The following is a 14,740-nucleotide window of genomic DNA, read 5'->3' as shown; positions in this document are numbered from 1 at the left end:
GTGAAATACTGTCTTTTCCAGGAACAGCAGCAACCGGAGTCCCTGCATTAACCCGTTAATAAACCCCGGCTTAAACAACATTCTTCCAGAATGTTCTCTGTCTTTGAAGATGGGACATTTTCTGTGATTAGAATGTTTATGACAAATGACAAATTGCAAACAACACAAGCAGGAGAAGACTATTCAGCCCCTCAAACCTGTTGTAATTCACAGTCAGAAGACAGCTTGTTTGTAACTCAACCTGTTACCTCCCCATACTTCACATTAACTTCACTCAATAACAGCCAATGACCTCAGTCCTGAAATATCCAATATTTCCAGCTTTTTGAGAGCAGAGAGTTTCAGGTTGTGTGAAGAAGTGCTTCCTCATATCATCCTTCAACAACGTGGCTCTAATTTTAAAATTAAGCTCCCCTGTTCTGTCCTTCCCCACCCAATGAAATCATTCTGGATCTACTGTACTAGATTGTTTGATGCTGAAATGTGGGAACCTATGAAATTTGTTATTTAAATGGAAGGAATCTTAGTCACTTTGTGCCTTTCCCAGATCAGGTGTTGGTGTTAACCTCTGTAGCTGTGCTGTCCCCATGAGGGGGTGAAGTGTAGCAGGACATTAATGTGTTCAAAGCCCCAGGCAATGACTGTGTCTTGAATGGATGCAACAACATCACCCAGATTGCTACAAGGACAACTATCCCTATTCCCGTTCCAAACTTCATTGGTTGGATTTTTCTTTTCTAATTCATTCACGGGATGTGGGTGTCACTGGCTGGGCCAGCGTGTATTGTCCATCCCTAATTGCCCCTTGAGAAGGTGGTGGTGTGCTGCCTTCTTGAACCGTTGCAGTCTGTGTAGTATATAGGTAAACCCACAGTGCTGTTAGGGAGAGAGTTCCAGGATTTTGACCCAGTGACAGTGAAGGAACGGCGATATATTTCCAAGTCAGGATGGTGAGTGACTTGGAGGGGAACTTGCAGGTGGTGGTGTTCCCAGGTATCTGCTGCCCTTGTCCTTCTAGATGGAAGTGGTCGTGGTTTTGGAAGAGGCTGCCTAAGGAACCTTTGTGAGTTCCTGCAGTGCATCTTGTAGATAGTACACATGGCTATGTCGATGGTAGAGGGGTGACTGTTTGTGGATTGGTGCCAGTCAAGCGGGTTGCTTTATTCTGGATGGTGTCGAGCTTCTTGAGTGTTGTTGGAGCCGCACCCATCCAGGCAAGTGGGGAATATTCCATCACACTCCTGACTTGTGCCTTGTAGATGGTGAACAGGCTCTGGGGAGTCAGGAGGTGAGTTACTCACTGCAGAATTCCCAGCCTCTGACCTGCTCTGGTAGCAAGACGATGGCTTCTCGTAACTGGTTGGCTGCAAACATTCCTTTGTGTTTCTAGTACTGAACTCATTCCCTCTTTGTTACTGATTTTCCTCGCTTCGCTCTGCTCACAGACTCTTTTGGTTTTATTCCAGGACTGCAGTATCCTCCTGTCGGATGGAGACACTCAAGGATGTTACCCCCTGGATGGACACATCTACTGCAAGAGTTGCAATGCTACACGGATCCAGACAATGACTGCGAAGGCCACCACTGACCTCTGATGACTCCGGACTGCCCACTGAGCCAGTCAGCCCAGCAGGAACAGCACACAAACCTGCGGCCACTTGACTTCCCCACTGAGTTTCCACCTGTGGGAAGTTCCCAACCAAAGATCAGGCAGTTACAATCTGCGCCTCTCCCACTGCATTTCCTCTTTTCCACCTCCAGCCTTACTCTGCCAATCACATAGCTGCCTCCGTCTATATCGACAGGTCCTGACACACAGCCTCATACCGGCTGCCTGTAAGTTCCTGCTCTTCCGAGAAGGTTTAGCGGGTTTGGTTCCTGCCATGGTTAAGCTCGGAAAGTTTCTTTTCACAAGTATGGATGAACTGTTTGCAGCATCTCTGTCTCTCGAAATTAATTCCTCACATCCTGCTCACAATTATCATCGCAGTCCTGAGCACGATGCTTTTGAATAGGTTGGAAAACAGTGGACAGGAATTTGTTAACCAGGTATTGAAAATAGTCCAGCAAAGAATTTTGTGCCTGACTTATTATTCACCCTCTCCCAGTCTGCACAATATTTACTGTCCCGCTCTGTCTCTATCTCAGCCTCCCCGGCTTTCTCTGTTTCACTGTCTTCCTCTCTCTCACTGTCTGTCTCTCACATTCATTTCTCTCTCTCTCTCAGTCTCTCTCTTTCCCAGATTCCCTCAGATTATTCAGTAAAAAGAGTCTGGCTGCTCTTTGAGAATAATTCTGTCAAATAGGCAGGAGCAGTCTGGGGTTTTTAAAACTCTAATCACACAACTTTCTTCCAATAATCATTGCACAGCGTTATAGAATTCCTTTGGAATTGATTGAATGGAATAACCTTTCAATCTAGTGGCCTGGACTGCTGGACAATTCCCAGCTGGGGTGCTGGTGTTCCAAACACAATGGCGGTTGGGCAATGAGTGCTGGTGGTGTCCCCCAGTTTTACGCCCCTTCCACAGTCTCCTACTCGAGAGGGGTGGTGGGTGGGAGGGGGAATGAATGGTGAAAATCGAGGCCCCAGACTGGGTGGAATTCTCTGATTTTTAACACTTGCATCCTGACAATCCGACACTACTTCTCCTAAAAGATGGGGAATTTCCTCCCAGTTCTCCTGATCTCCCTTTGATTACACTCTTTATACCAATACAACACTGGAAGGTCAGGACAGCAAGCAAACTCTACCCCAGGATGTTCAGAGAGAATTTAACTAATGCCTTCCATTAAGAAATTTAAAGAAAATTTATAAATTCTCTGAATATTTAAAATATTTTCGAGCAAGTAAATGTCAAGTGAGGGAAATTTGGAGGTAAATTTGAACCCAAGAGTCACAGGCAGCTGTGTCTCTCCTGGGTTATCCAATCCCAGCTGTTGTGGCATTAAGTCCAACAGATCAAATAAAGAGGGAAAATTGAGCCAGGGTTCATTCTCCTGGACTCAATGCATCCAGTTGTGAATCTGGATCTGTCTGGAAACCTCACCGCCTCAGCCATGGGCCCTCGACAGAGGAGTGACCCCCCTCTAGTATTGTCAGAGGTTCTGGGGGAGGTGACATGTGCTCAGTAGAAGGAAGGATACTCATTATACTGTACCCCTGGAGGAAGAGAGTGCCCATTGTACTGTACCCCGCTCTGGAAGAGGCTGTCCATTGTACTGTACCCCGCTCTGGAAGAGGAACATTGAAGGGGCAGAGGGCTGCTGTTGGGGTTGTATGTCAATCTGATTTGATGAGAATGATGTTGTCTTCCACAGAACAGGCTCCAATCTGTGTCGAATATTCTCGCCCTCAATGCAGCAGGGTTTGATTTTAGTTAATTGATTCGCTTCAATTGGTGAGTTTGGTGCGGAGCTGAACACCTAGCACAAAGAGTGGCACAGTTCAAGGCGATATCTCAATGCACAGCTTATACTGCTGACGTGGTCTGGAGCTGAGCCTATGCTGGAGCAAAGAGTGAGTTTAGTGCAAGACAGAATCATTTGCTGATTGGTGGCAGTAGTTTGTGTTGGTTGTGTTCTGATCAAAGGCCATTCATTGAGCGGGGGAGAGGAAAGGAGAAAATGTCCCTTCGTTTAGCCAGCACCGAGAATGCTGGGTTTCTGGGGAAGGTGAAGCCACAGTGCCTTCCATTCTGCAGAGACAACAGGCAAAGACTTATTTTTGAATGCATTAGGTGAGAATTGGAAAGCTTAGGTGAAAGAAACTTTGTAATCCTGTGCCACACACAGACTGTTTTCACATCTTGTCGAAAAGTCTCCCATGGTGAGAAGCCCAAAGCCAATACATTGCAGCTGCCTCTGTGTTTGAAGAAAATTCTTGTAGGAACCTTTTTGATCCTGAAGGACTTTATATCAACAGAACCCATCCCGTTTACTTATGGAGCCCGTGTTCCTTCACTTCTCCTGATGTGATATTAATAATCCTCTCCCCTCACTGAAACTCTGAGCATGTGAGGTAGTCCAGCAGGCCTTTGAGTAGTTAGAGTGAGAATATTAACATTTCAGCTGTCCTCCCAGATTGAGAAGGAACAGGACAACATACTGGGAGCTGCTGATGGACACAAGAGCAACTCAGCAGAAATGTCCCAAACTTTCCAGCTTTGAATTTATACAGGAAGAAATAATGTTTACTCCTGGCACTTTATAAATGTGAAAAGTAAGTTTTATTTAGCTCCGGGAATCTTTATTGGAGAAAGAATAAACAGGCTGATTTCTAAATATCCAAGCTCCAAACATCGGGCAGAGACCAATAACTTCTGCGCCAATTTAGAAACCAATTTTGCCAGGAATTTCATGGAAAAGGAAGCCAGATTTCCAATTTGGGGAGCATCATCGCTGACAATAAGCTCTATGATGAGATGGTCCTGAGTTGTAGAGACGATACCAACTTTACCTTTTCCTAAAGACTTGTGTATTGATAATCAGAGCAACATAACATATCTCTAACCTTTGGACACAGTCACAGTTTAATACTGCTTGTGTGTTGTTGGGATTGAGAGGCTGAGTAAGTTGCATCGATATTCCGAGTTTAGGAGAATGTGAAGTGATTTGATTGAAACATTCTGAGAGAGTGTGGCAGGATAGCTGGTGGGAGACTGTTCCCTCAGCCTGGGGAATCTCATGGTCCCAGGACAGGGGGGTCGATCGTTTTGCTCTGAGATGAAGTGAAGTTGCTTGACTGACGAGGATTGAGAATATTTGGAATTCTCTGGTCCAGAAGACGGTAGGTGTTCAATCAGTGAGGTGGCCAGTGATAGTAGGGCAGAATTAGAGATCGGGAGAGATGATGGAGAGTTGTAGGGCTGGAGGAGATTTATCAAGATAGGGGTGAGGCCATGGAGAGATTTGAAAAGAAGAATGCGATCGAGATGTGTAGTGTTGTTCACTGAGGACAGTTTTCAACCAGGTGTAGTTTCCCATGAGCACCCTATACAAACACAGGGAGTGGCTATTGGTCCAGCCTTTGGGAGGTAGGGGTGAATTTTGTGACCCTCTTGTTGGTGCCCTGGAAGACCGGGTGGCCAGCCTACTGGCCTCCTGACCACCCAAACATGACCCCCATGTTACTGGGAGTAGGGCCTTGGTGAGGAGTCAGCTAGCCCACCTGCCATTAGGCTTCTAGGGATCCAATTAAGGGCCACTTAACCTCATTCTGCCTCTTCCCCTATAACATAGGCAACTGGAGAGGAAAGGTAACCACCTCGACAGCTTCCGCAGCTTGGGCAAAAGTGGGCAGGAAAATGGGGTACCTCCTATTCCCTGTGCCCAATGGTGGCACCTCCCACCTGCAAGATGGTACATCCCCCTCACCCCTCACCCCTCCACTCACCCCCTCGCTGGGGTTTCTGATCAAAATGCCCGGAGGTAGAAAAATCAAATAGATGAAGAATAACTCCCAAAGTTGGATTTTATTTCTGTCCAATTGAAACTGTTTCAGAGAGAAGTCAAGAAACACTTTTCCTCCAAAGAGTGATGAAAGTTTGGAATTCTCTCCTGCACACAGGGACTGATCCTGTTGAGCTATTGAGGGATAGAGGGTAAAGGCGGGTGAATGGAGATCAGTCGCTCACCAGCCAACATCTCATTGACTGTGGATCAGGCTCAAGCAGCTGAATGGCCTGCTCCTATTGGAAAGTTCCGGGTAATGAGGAGAGAGAGAGAGCAGAGTTGGGAGGGGGAAATGAAGGAATGGGTATTGGGGTCAGGGGGAACAGGAAAGGCCCCTCTCAGTATCAGCCCACGACAGAAACTTCACAGATTCACAGATGTACAACTGTCAACACTCTGTTTAATATGAAGATGCCTCTTAATAGCTTCTGCTTCCAGATTTAGAGCAGCTAATTTTTCACCCTGAGGTGGTTTGTGTGGTTTCCCGTGACTGTGGCTTTTTCTGGTTCATCAACTTTGCCATCACTGACATCTGATTCATTTTAAAAAGCTTTCTCTCTCTTGGGCAGATTCAGTGGGGCTAACAGTCTTGTTACAGTCTATCAATCCTGCTTCCAGCAATCAAAATCATTCCCTCCTAACCCTACTCCCTCCCTTCACTTCCTCCCCATTGCCCTCCTCCACCTCCAAATCCCTTCCTCCCACTTCTCCCCCTCTCCCCTCCCTCCCACCTTCTCCCTCCCCCTCCTTCTCCCCCTCCCCTCCCTCTCCCCCCTCCCCTTCCTCTCCCTCTTCCCTTCCTCTCCTCATCTCTCCCCCTCTTCTCTCCCCCTCCCCTCTCCCCCTCCCCCTCTTCTCTCCCCCTTCTCCCCCTCTTCTCTCCCCCTTCTCCCCCTCCCACCTCCCCTCCCCTCCCCTCTTTGACTCAGTGTCAAACTGTGCTTGCTGAGCTGAAGCACAGTAAGAAGTCTAACAACACCAGGTTAAAGTCCAACAGGTTTATTTGGTAGCAAAAGCCACTAGCATATCTTGCTACCAAATAAACCTGTTGGACTTTAACCTGGTGTTGTTAGACTTCTTACTGTGTTTACCCCAGTCCAACGCCGGCATCTCCACATCATGGCTGTCCTGAAGCACCATGGGACATGCTAGAATGTGAATGTTTCTGGAACATATTGAATGGAGTAATGCGTCCCAGGATAATTCAGTGGTGCTGCTATTAATGTGCCGCATTCGGTTCAATAACCCCAAGCTTGGTTTTAAGGAGTGACTGAAGGGTGAGAGTGAGCTAGCGAGGCAGAGAGGTTTAGGGAGGGAATTGCAGAGCTTGGGGCCCAGGCAGCTGAAGGCACGGCCATCACTGGTGGAGTGATTAAAATCAGGGATACTCAATAGGCCCGAGTAAGAGGAATGCAGAGAGGATCCCCTGAAGAAAAAGCAGCAAAATAGTGAAATTAGAATCCTGCTCCAAACTCTTTCTTCCTTCTGGCCTGAAGGAGCTTTGAGTTGTGAGCAGAAAGGCCATGGGGAGAGTGGAAAACAAAGGTGAGAATTTGAAAAAGAGTAATGTGGGTCAGTGGGCACGGGGGAGAAAGGTGAATGAGACTTGGTGGCTGGTTGGTCGAGATTGAGGTGTCTTCAAATAGGAAATGAGCTGCTACGAGGCACAATTCTACATCGTAATGCACCCTTTCCACCAATCACCCCACAGTTTGCACAGGCTGTAGGCCTGACCTGGATAATCAGCAACAAAGCTGCTGGCCACCTCTCCAACTGAGAAATAACATCCACAGCACTCAGTACACACAAGAAGCTCACTTTCCTCATTGGCACAGCAAAGGGCAAAGAACAGTACAGCACAGGAACAGGCCCTTCGGCCCTCCAAGCCCGTGCTGATCATGATGCCTGCCGAAACTAAAACCGTATCCACTGATGGAATTCACATCCCTCCATTCCCATCCTATTCATATATTCCTCTAGTTGCCCGTTAAATGCCGCTGTCGTACCTGCTCCCACCACCCCCCCAGGCAGTGCGTTCCAGACATTCACCACCCTCTGTGTAAAAAACCTACCTCGCACATCTCCTCTAAACTTCTCATATGTACAATGAGGTAAAAAGAACCTGATTAATTCCTTCAATAAATGATAGTATTTGATCACTTGTTAACTTCCACCACTTTTAGACAAGATGTGAAACTGAAACTATCCTGCCCTCCAATGGGTATTAAAGATCGCGACCATTATTCATGGAGTTCTTCTCAGAGACCTGATCAATATTTACCATCAATATCACTTACACCGATTATCTGCTCATTATCTCATTACAAACAGCCAGGTCCCAGCAGCAACTCATTGACATCAAGGTACAGATCGACTCGTAATTAACACAAAGATATTCGGAGACGAGAGTAGCTTCTACAGAGTGCGAGAGATTTCTGTCACTCAATAACACTGTGGTACAGTACTAGTGGGGACGGGTCTGTCACTGTATAACACTGGGGTACAGTACTAGTGGGGACGGGTCTGTCACTGTATAACACTGGGGTACATTACTAGTGGGGATGGGTCTGTCACTGTATAACACTGGGGTACAGTACTGGTGGGGAAGGGTCTGTCACTGTATAACACTGGGGTACATTACTGATGGGAACGGGTCTGTCGCTGTATAACACTCGGGTACAGTACTGGTGGGGAAGGGTCTGTCACTGTATAACACTCGGGTACAGTACTGGTGGGGACGGGTCTGTCACTGAATAACACTGGGGTACAGTACTGGTGGGGACGGGTCTGTCACTGTATAACACTCGGGTACAGTACTGGTGGGGATGGGTCTGTCACTGTATAACACTGGGGTACAGTACTGGTGGGGACGGGTCTGTCACTGTATAACACTGGGGTACAGTACTGGTGGGGATGGGTCTGTCACTGTATAACACTGGGGTACAGTACTGGTGGGGATGGGTCTGTCTCTGTGTAACACTGGGGTACAGTACTGGTGGGGATGGGTCTGTCTCTGTGTAACACTGGGGTACAGTACTGGTGGGGATGGGTCTGTAATGGGGAAGGGTCTGTAATGGGGAAGGGACTGTACTGGCTGTGTTTCTGGCAGGATAGTGACCTGTTGGTGTTTGCATTTGGAGTGAGTTCATTTTCTCTTTCCTTCGCTGTCCTGGCTGTTCCTTTTTTTGTCACTTTCAATGCCATGTGTGATTAATTTTGGGGATATTTGAATTCTATGCAATGAACTGAAAGCTGCTTGCTGCTACAATCATTTATATAATGCTGTTTGTTTTCTATTCGAGTCTTTATATAATCTTCATGCCAACCTGAACCTGCTGCTGTCAGGATGGCATCATGTCGCCACCTGGTGGCATTTCAGGGGCTGTGCCCCAACACCTCTGGCACATTTTTGCAATGTGTTTTTAGAAACTCTTCAAACACAGGCTTTGACTTCCAACCAATGCAGAAATGTCTGTGACTCAGTGCCTCTTTGGTAACTGAGAGAGAAACACCTTTAACCAAATATTAACTATTAAAACCCTTTATAAACAAACACTATTGCACACAAATGAATTTATTACCAGCTGTAATAGTCTGAAACTGACCAAGACAAGATTCTGAATACTGTCTCTTTATGTATCAGTTCCAGATGAGTTACTACCTGTGGAATATATCAACACTTGTTTAATTATCCATCATTGCTTCCCTTACTGATCCTACATTAAATATTACAGGGCAAATTACGATATTACAGGGCAAATTACAATATTACAGGGCACTGTACAATTACAGCATTGACTATAGCTGCAAAGAATTTGTATGTTTTTCTTGTTATCGCTTTAAGTCTTTAGTACATTCAGTTTCCTCTGTCTAAACAGCAAAACAACATTTAATCTGCTATCAGTATAATAACAGGAGCAAGAAAACCCAAGCTCTGAACTGGTGCCAGCCTAGTAACCACCCTGCAGTTAGACTAGATACTGCATATGTGCCTTAAAATGTAATCAGAAAGTGATTTTTAACTCATTCTCACACCACACAGTTCTGAACACAGTTACTCCTGATTATTTTGTTTTGCCCTAGTGAGATAGAGAGCACCTAGCGTCGCCAGAGTAACAGGTTTCACCCAGTGTCTTTTCAGTCTGCTGCTTTTAATCAGAGAGGATCTAGATTTTACTGTTAGTCTCAATCAGGATTCACATCCCTGACCAAGTCCCACAACACCTGTATGTGTCAGGAAAAGACAAGATTATTACCAGTGAGAATCAGTGTAACCCATACTCCAGTGAGAGTCAGCACCTTCAGGAACTGTATCCCAGTGAGAGTCAGCACCTTCAGGGACTGTATCCCAGTGAGAGTCAGCACCTTCAGGAACTGTATCCCAGTGAGAGTCAGCACCTTCAGGAACTGTATCCCAGTGAGAGTCAGCATCTTCAGGGACTGTATCCCAGTGAGAGTCAGCACCTTCAGGGACTGTATCCCAGTGAGAGTCAGCACCTTCAGGAACTGTATCCCAGTGAGAGTCAGCACCTTCAGGAACTGTATCCCAGTGAGAGTCAGCACCTTCAGGAACTGTATCCCAGTGAGAGTCAGCACCTTCAGGAACTGTATCCCAGTGAGAGTCAGCACCTTCAGGAACTGTATCCCAGTCAGAGTCAGCACCTTCAGGAACTGTATCCCAGTGAGAGTCAGCACCCTCAGGAACTGTATCCCAGTGAGAGTCAGCACCTTCAGGGACTGTATCCCAGTCAGAGTCAGCACCTTCAGGAACTGTATCCCAGTGAGAGTCAGCACCTTCAGGAACTGTATCCCAGTGAGAGTCAGCACCTTCAGGAACTGTATCCCAGTGAGAGTCAGCACCTTCAGGAACTGTATCCCAGTGAGAGTCAGCACCTTCAGGAACTGTATCCCAGTGAGAGTCAGCACCTTCAGGAACTGTATCCCAGTGAGAGTCAGCACCTTCAGGGACTGTATCCCAGTGAGAGTCAGCACCTTCAGGAACTGTATCCCAGTGAGAGTCAGCACCTTCAGGAACTGTATCCCAGTGAGAGTCAGCACCTTCAGGGACTGTATCCCAGTGAGAGGCAGCACCTTCAGGAACTGTATCCCAGTGAGAGTCAGCACCTTCAGGAACTGTATCCCAGTGAGAGTCAGCACCTTCAGGAACTGTATCCCAGTGAGAGTCAGGACCTTCAGGAACTGTATCCCAGTGAGAGTCAGCACCTTCAGGAACTGTATCCCAGTGAGAGTCAGCACCTTCAGGAACTGTATCCCAGTGAGAGTCAGCACCTTCAGGAACTGTATCCCAGTGAGAGTCACACCTTCAGGAACTGTATCCCAGTGAGAGTCAGCACCTTCAGGAACTGTATCCCAGTGAGAGTCAGCACCTTCAGGAACTGTATCCCAGTGAGAGTCAGCACCTTCAGGAACTGTATCCCAGTGAGAGTCACACCTTCAGGAACTGTATCCCAGTGAGAGTGAGCACCTTCAGGAACTGTATCCCAGTCAGAGTCAGCACCTTCAGGAACTGTATCCCAGTGAGAGTCAGCACCTTCAGGAACTGTATCCCAGTGAGAGTCAGCACCTTCAGGAACTGTATCCCAGTCAGAGTCAGCACCTTCAGGAACTGTATCCCAGTGAGAGTCAGCACCTTCAGGAACTGTATCCCAGTGAGAGTCAGCACCTTCAGGAACTGTGTCCCCATTGTGATTCTGGAAAGAATGCTTTGTCTCAAATTATTAATGAGATTAATGGGGCCGGGCACCAGGTCAGGTTTGAGTTTTTGTTGCTGGGCTCAAGCACTGTACAGTCCAATATGTCTAGGAATTGTAAACCTCGGTTCTTTATGAGGGTTAGGCCATTTGTTCTATTGCATTTCTGTGAACCCTGGTTCAATCCTTGATCACGGGTCATCAAGTAACACATTACAATCTTATCACAGGTGAGCAGAAAGCCACTGGTTCCTCCCAGTAAAGTGTGACTGTAAATGTTTAGATAAAGTTTTTATCATTAACTGCTCTGTTTGTATCAATGAGAATGTCTGCTGGGTTTCTGACATCTGAAGTTCCTCTGAACTGATAGATTCGGCATGTCATGCCTAGATTGTGTTGTTGACAATAATTATTGAAGCGCATCGGGGGAGAGGGAATTGGAGCCAATCTCCATGTGCACCTCCCAGATCCAGCTTACACCAGAATCCAATCCGACTCTTTGCATTTCAAACCAACCCGACCCAACACAATTCAAACCAATTTAACCCGGTCCAACTCAACACAAACCAATTTAACCCAGTCCAACTCAACACAAACCAATTTAACCCAGTCCAACTCAACACAAACCAACTTAACCCAGTCCAACTCAACACAAACCAACTTAACCCAGTCCAATTCAACTTAAACCAATTTAACCCGGTCCAACTCAACACAAACCAATTTAACCCAGTCCAACTCAACACAAACCAATTTAACCCAGTCCAACTCAACACAAACCAATTTAACCCAATCCAACTCAACACAAACCAATTTAACCAGGTCTAACTCAGCTCAAACCAATTTAACCCAGTCCAACTCAACACAAACCAATTTAACCCAATCCAACTCAACTCAAACCAATTTAACCCAGTCCAACTCAACTCAAACCAATTTAACCCAGTCCAACACAACACAAACCAATTTAACCCAGTCCAACACAACACAAACCAATTTAACCCAGTCCAACTCAACACAAACCAATTTAACCCAGTCCAACTCAGCTCAAACCAATTTAACCCAGTCCAACTCAACACAAACCAATTTAACCCAATCCAACTCAACTCAAACCAATTTAACCCAGTCCAACTCAACTCAAACCAATTTAACCCAGTCCAACACAACACAAACCAATTTAACCCAGTCCAACACAACACAAACCAACTTAACCCAGTCCAACACAACACAAACCAATTTAACCCAATCCAAGTCAACACAAACCAATTTAACCCAGTCCAACACAACACAAACCAACTTAACCCAGTCCAACTCAACACAAACCAATTTAACCCAGTCCAATATGACCCAACTCAATTCAACCCCAAGCTAACTGAACTGAACTCAATCAAACCCAATCCAATCGAAGGCACTTTAGCATTTCAGCCAAGAACAAGGCTGAGGGCAAACCTGCTTGATAGAGGAGATAGAAGGAGTGATGAAATTAAACTGATGGTGCAGAATGTAATCTAGACATGTTGGACTGCATAAACTTATTTAGAATGAATATAAAACATTTTATATAGAACACTTCAAAATCAATTTCTTCTGCTTTGCTATTCACTAGTGATTATTTTAATTATTGAAATATTTCTTTATAAAACGATGTTTTCAGCTGCAATATATTTTATTTTGATTCCGGGGGAGCTGAAAATCATTTGTGAACAGCCTCCCCCTTCTCTGCTCTGAGATTGTTTATTAACACCATTATCAATAAAAGCCTCACGTACAATCAGAATATTTATAGAATATGGTTTATCCTGACACTGGCTTACAGTTAAGTAAAATTGTGCTGAGTATTGGATTATTAGGTGTCCAGATCACCATCAACCTGTCCTGGTCCCCCCATGCCGACACTATAGTTAAGAAAATCTACCAATGCCTCTACTTTCTCAGGAGACTAAGGAAATTTGGCATGTCAGCTACGACTCTCACCAACTTTTACAGATGCACCATAGAAAGCATTCTTTCTGGTTGTATCACAGCTTGGTATGGCTCCTGCTCTGCCCAAGACGGCAAGAAACTACAAAGAGTCTCAAATGCAGCCCAGTCCGTCACACAAACCAGTCTCCCATCCATTGACTCTGTCTACACTTGCCTCAGCAAAGCAGCCGGCATAATCAAGGACTCCACACATCCCGGGCATTCTCTCTTCCCCCTTCTTCCACTGGGAAAAGGATACAAAAATCTGAGGTCACGTACCAACTGACTCAAGAACAGCTTCTTCTCTGCTGCTGTCAGACTTTTGAATGGACCTAAGGGTGGTGGTTGATGGGAAATATTCATCCTGGAGTTCAGTTACTAGTGGTGTACCGCAAGGATCTGTTTTGGGGCCACTGCTGTATGTCATTTTTATTAATGACCTGGATGAGGGCGTGGAAGGATGGATTAGTAAATTTGCGGATGACACTAAAGTCGGTGGAGTTGTAGACAGTGCGGAGGGAAGTGGCAGGTTACAGAGGGACATAGATAGGCTGCAGAGCTGGGCTGAGAGGTGGCAAATGGAGTTTAATGCAGACAAGTGTGAGGTGATTCACTTTGGAAGGAGTAACAGGGATACAGAGTACTGGGCTAATGGTAAGATACTTGGTAGTGTGGATGAACAGAGGGATCTGGGTGTCCATGTGAATAGATCCCTGAAAGTTGGCACCCAGGTTGATAGGGTTGTTAAGAATGCGTACAGTGTGTTAGCTTTTATTGGTAGAGGGATTGAGTTTCGGAGCCAGGAGGTCATGCTGCAATTGTACAAAACTCTGGTGCGGCCGCATTTGGAGTATTGCGTACAGTTCTGGTCGCCGTATTATAGGAAGGATGTGGAAGTGTTGGAAAGGGTGCAGAGGAGATTTACCAGGATGTTGCCTGGTATGGTGGGAAAATCGTATGAGGAAAGGCTGAGGGGCTTGAGGTTGTTTTCGTTAGAGAGAAGAAGGTTAAGAGGTGACTTAATAGAGGCATACAAGATGATCAGGGGATTAGATAGGGTGGATAGTGAGAGCCTTTTTCCTCGGATGGTGTTGGCTAGCACGAGGGGACATAGCTTTAAATTGTGGGGTGAGAGATATAGGACAGATGTTAGAGGTAGGTTCTTTACTCAGAGAGTAGTAAGGGCGTGGAATGCCCTGCCTGCAGCAGTAGTGGACTCGTCAACATTAAGAGCATTCAAGTTGTTATTGGATAAACATATGGATGATATTGGAATAGTGTAGGTTAGAGGGGCTTTAGATTGGTTCCACTGGTCGGCGCAACATCGAGGGCCGAAGGGCCTGTACTGCACTGTAATGTTCTATGTTCTACCTCGCATTAAGTTGATCTTTCTCCACATCCTAGCTATGACTGCAACACTACATTCTGCACTCTCTCTTTTCCTTCTCTATGAACGGTATGCTTTGTATAGCATGCAAGAAACAATACTTTTCACTATGCTAATACATGTGACAATACTAAATCAAATCAAATTTGCTGTGTAACAGCTGCATTCACCTCTCTACCTCGACGTTGGAGGAACTGCCTGAGACGCTGAACATTTCTGAAGCTGCTTTCAT

At 45.9% G+C, this 14,740-nt stretch overlaps 1 protein-coding gene across 2 annotated transcripts in view; it reads left to right on the top strand.

Annotated features, from left to right (window-relative positions):
- lpp (LIM domain containing preferred translocation partner in lipoma) overlaps positions 1-12,936 on the top strand; it is a 296,604-nt gene extending 283,668 nt beyond the window's left edge. For both annotated transcript variants that reach the window (XM_078204277.1, XM_078204285.1), the window contains exon 9: positions 1,467-12,936. In XM_078204277.1, the coding sequence (XP_078060403.1) occupies positions 1,467-1,595 (129 nt within the window). In that variant the 3' untranslated portion in view covers positions 1,596-12,936. The remainder of the gene's footprint in view (positions 1-1,466) is intronic.
- The last annotated feature ends 1,804 nt before the right edge of the window (positions 12,937-14,740 follow it).

The sequence above is a fragment of the Mustelus asterias genome, chromosome 3, assembly GCF_964213995.1.
Source record: "Mustelus asterias chromosome 3, sMusAst1.hap1.1, whole genome shotgun sequence".
NCBI classification, from domain to species: Eukaryota; Metazoa; Chordata; class Chondrichthyes; order Carcharhiniformes; family Triakidae; genus Mustelus; species Mustelus asterias.
This window is presented reverse-complemented; position numbering and strand designations above follow the sequence as displayed.